Source organism: Olea europaea, unplaced genomic scaffold (genome assembly GCF_002742605.1).
Source record: "Olea europaea var. sylvestris unplaced genomic scaffold, O_europaea_v1 scaffold22018, whole genome shotgun sequence".
Lineage (NCBI taxonomy): Eukaryota > Viridiplantae > Streptophyta > Magnoliopsida > Lamiales > Oleaceae > Olea > Olea europaea.
Genome location: NW_019240036.1, coordinates 1 through 1792, shown reverse-complemented (window position 1 = coordinate 1792; position 1792 = coordinate 1). Strand labels below are relative to the sequence as shown.

Here is a 1792-nt window from a genome sequence, read left to right as displayed (position 1 = left end):
CTAACAACTAGATAATCTCAAGTATCATATGTACTTGTGAAGACATTTACAGCAATATTTAGGCGATTCTTCAAAGATACAAGCCAAACACATAATTTCCAGTAGTGTTTTTCTACTATCATCAAGAATGCACAAGACAATGAAGAAATAGCAAACTCTACTGCATTTCCTTTTGGATTTTATTTTCTTCTCCCAATTTCTACTGAAATGAACCACAAATACTACCTATTTATCAACTACTCATTTCTTGAAATGTAGAATCTTAGCAAAATAAAATGAATCTCAAACAGAATAATTTGATCTCAAACAAATTTACTACTGATATCGGAAAGGGAAAAACATAAAAGTTTATTATTTTGCTACAAATCAAGTTCTGGGAGTCCACTAACAAGAGAGGGAGAAATATAATTCAAGTTATTGAGGGATCAATAGACAGTAGCAAAATCACAAACGTAGTTTTATAATGTTTTGACCAAGATTATCACTAGAAAAAGTAGAACAGAAATTAAAGGCCATAAGTACCTCCATATTTTATTGGATATGAATTTGACCGCAGGTTTGAGTCAGGTGATGAAGAAACTCTGTTCCCTCGAACTGGCCTAGTTGGGCATAAGAGTCCTGAATTCCTACTGGCGTCATAGAGTAAGCTTAACTTAGTCAGAAAGCTAAGAGATGAGAGTAAAATAAAAATTTGAACTTCCATTGTCCTTTGCAGCAAGTACAGAAGAAGAAGAAACATCACACCACAAAACTATTATTGGACAATTACAAAATCTTCCAAGTACATTACATGATAGCTTAACATCTCAGTTGACACAAAACATACTTCGTTGACTGATCACTGAAAAACTACTTCAGGCATACAGTTTTGAAGCTGCTCCCTCGTCCAAAAACCATGTCAATTCCCCTTCTGGTGAAACCATTTGCACAGGCAATTTGTCAGAATTTGAACCATCACCAAGTGCTGCATGCACTACGTCTGCTTTACCAGCTCCCGCTACAACAAGTGCTATATTTGCTGAGGAGTTTATGACTGGAAAGGTGAAAGAAATCCTTTCAGGAGGGGGTTTTGGCGAGTTCTTAATGAATGTAACCCACTTCTCATTTTCCTGGCAAAGTGGATGTCCAGGAAATAAAGAAGCCACGTGCCCATCGGGGCCCATACCCAATAGCATAAGATCAAATTTCGGGAACCCACTACTGTCAGATTGATCTATTATTTTATTTTTAACCAAATGCTTGAGACAGGTCTCATAATCATCCGCTGCACCCTCAGCTGACAGTGCATCATTTATAGCATATACATTACCAGTAGGAATTGGTACCTACAAGTGGAAATAGGCAACCAAAAAAAAATAAAAAATAGCAATTTTATGTGTCAAAGTATTGTCATATTCCAGTATTCCCACCTACGAATAGATGTTCTTAAGTAGTCATCCACATTCATAATATGCTATGCAGTACAAATATCTCATCCATGCATATTGATAACTCAATGACCCCAATTCTTTGACATAAGAGAAATCACCTTTCAAACCATCGATAAATTGGTCTCATCAAGAAATGGAATGAGTAAACTCTGGAGCTGAAAATAGAACTAGCTACTTGTAACACAATGAATAATTAAACATTTTATTAACTACTGCTACTTTTCTAACTAAGCGCAATATTCTACTTGTACTCCATTGCAGACCAGCAAGACAACGATACATCTATGAAACCAGAACAAATTGAGATGACTTAACAATATTGAAGGGAAGAAGTACATGCCCCATGGAACCAAAAGGCAAAA

The 1792-nt window shown here is 35.9% G+C and overlaps 1 protein-coding gene across 1 annotated transcript; it reads right to left on the bottom strand.

Annotated features, from left to right (window-relative positions):
• Positions 1 to 660: 660 nt before the first annotated feature.
• LOC111380736 (probable 6-phosphogluconolactonase 4, chloroplastic) lies at positions 661 to 1712 on the bottom strand (the record flags this gene model as incomplete). The annotated part of the gene is made up of 2 exons (XM_023004368.1): positions 661 to 1325; positions 1644 to 1712. Coding segments are annotated over 2 exons (540 nt in total), but the record flags the coding sequence as incomplete, so codon positions are not given.
• Between the last annotated feature and the right edge of the window lie 80 nt (positions 1713 to 1792).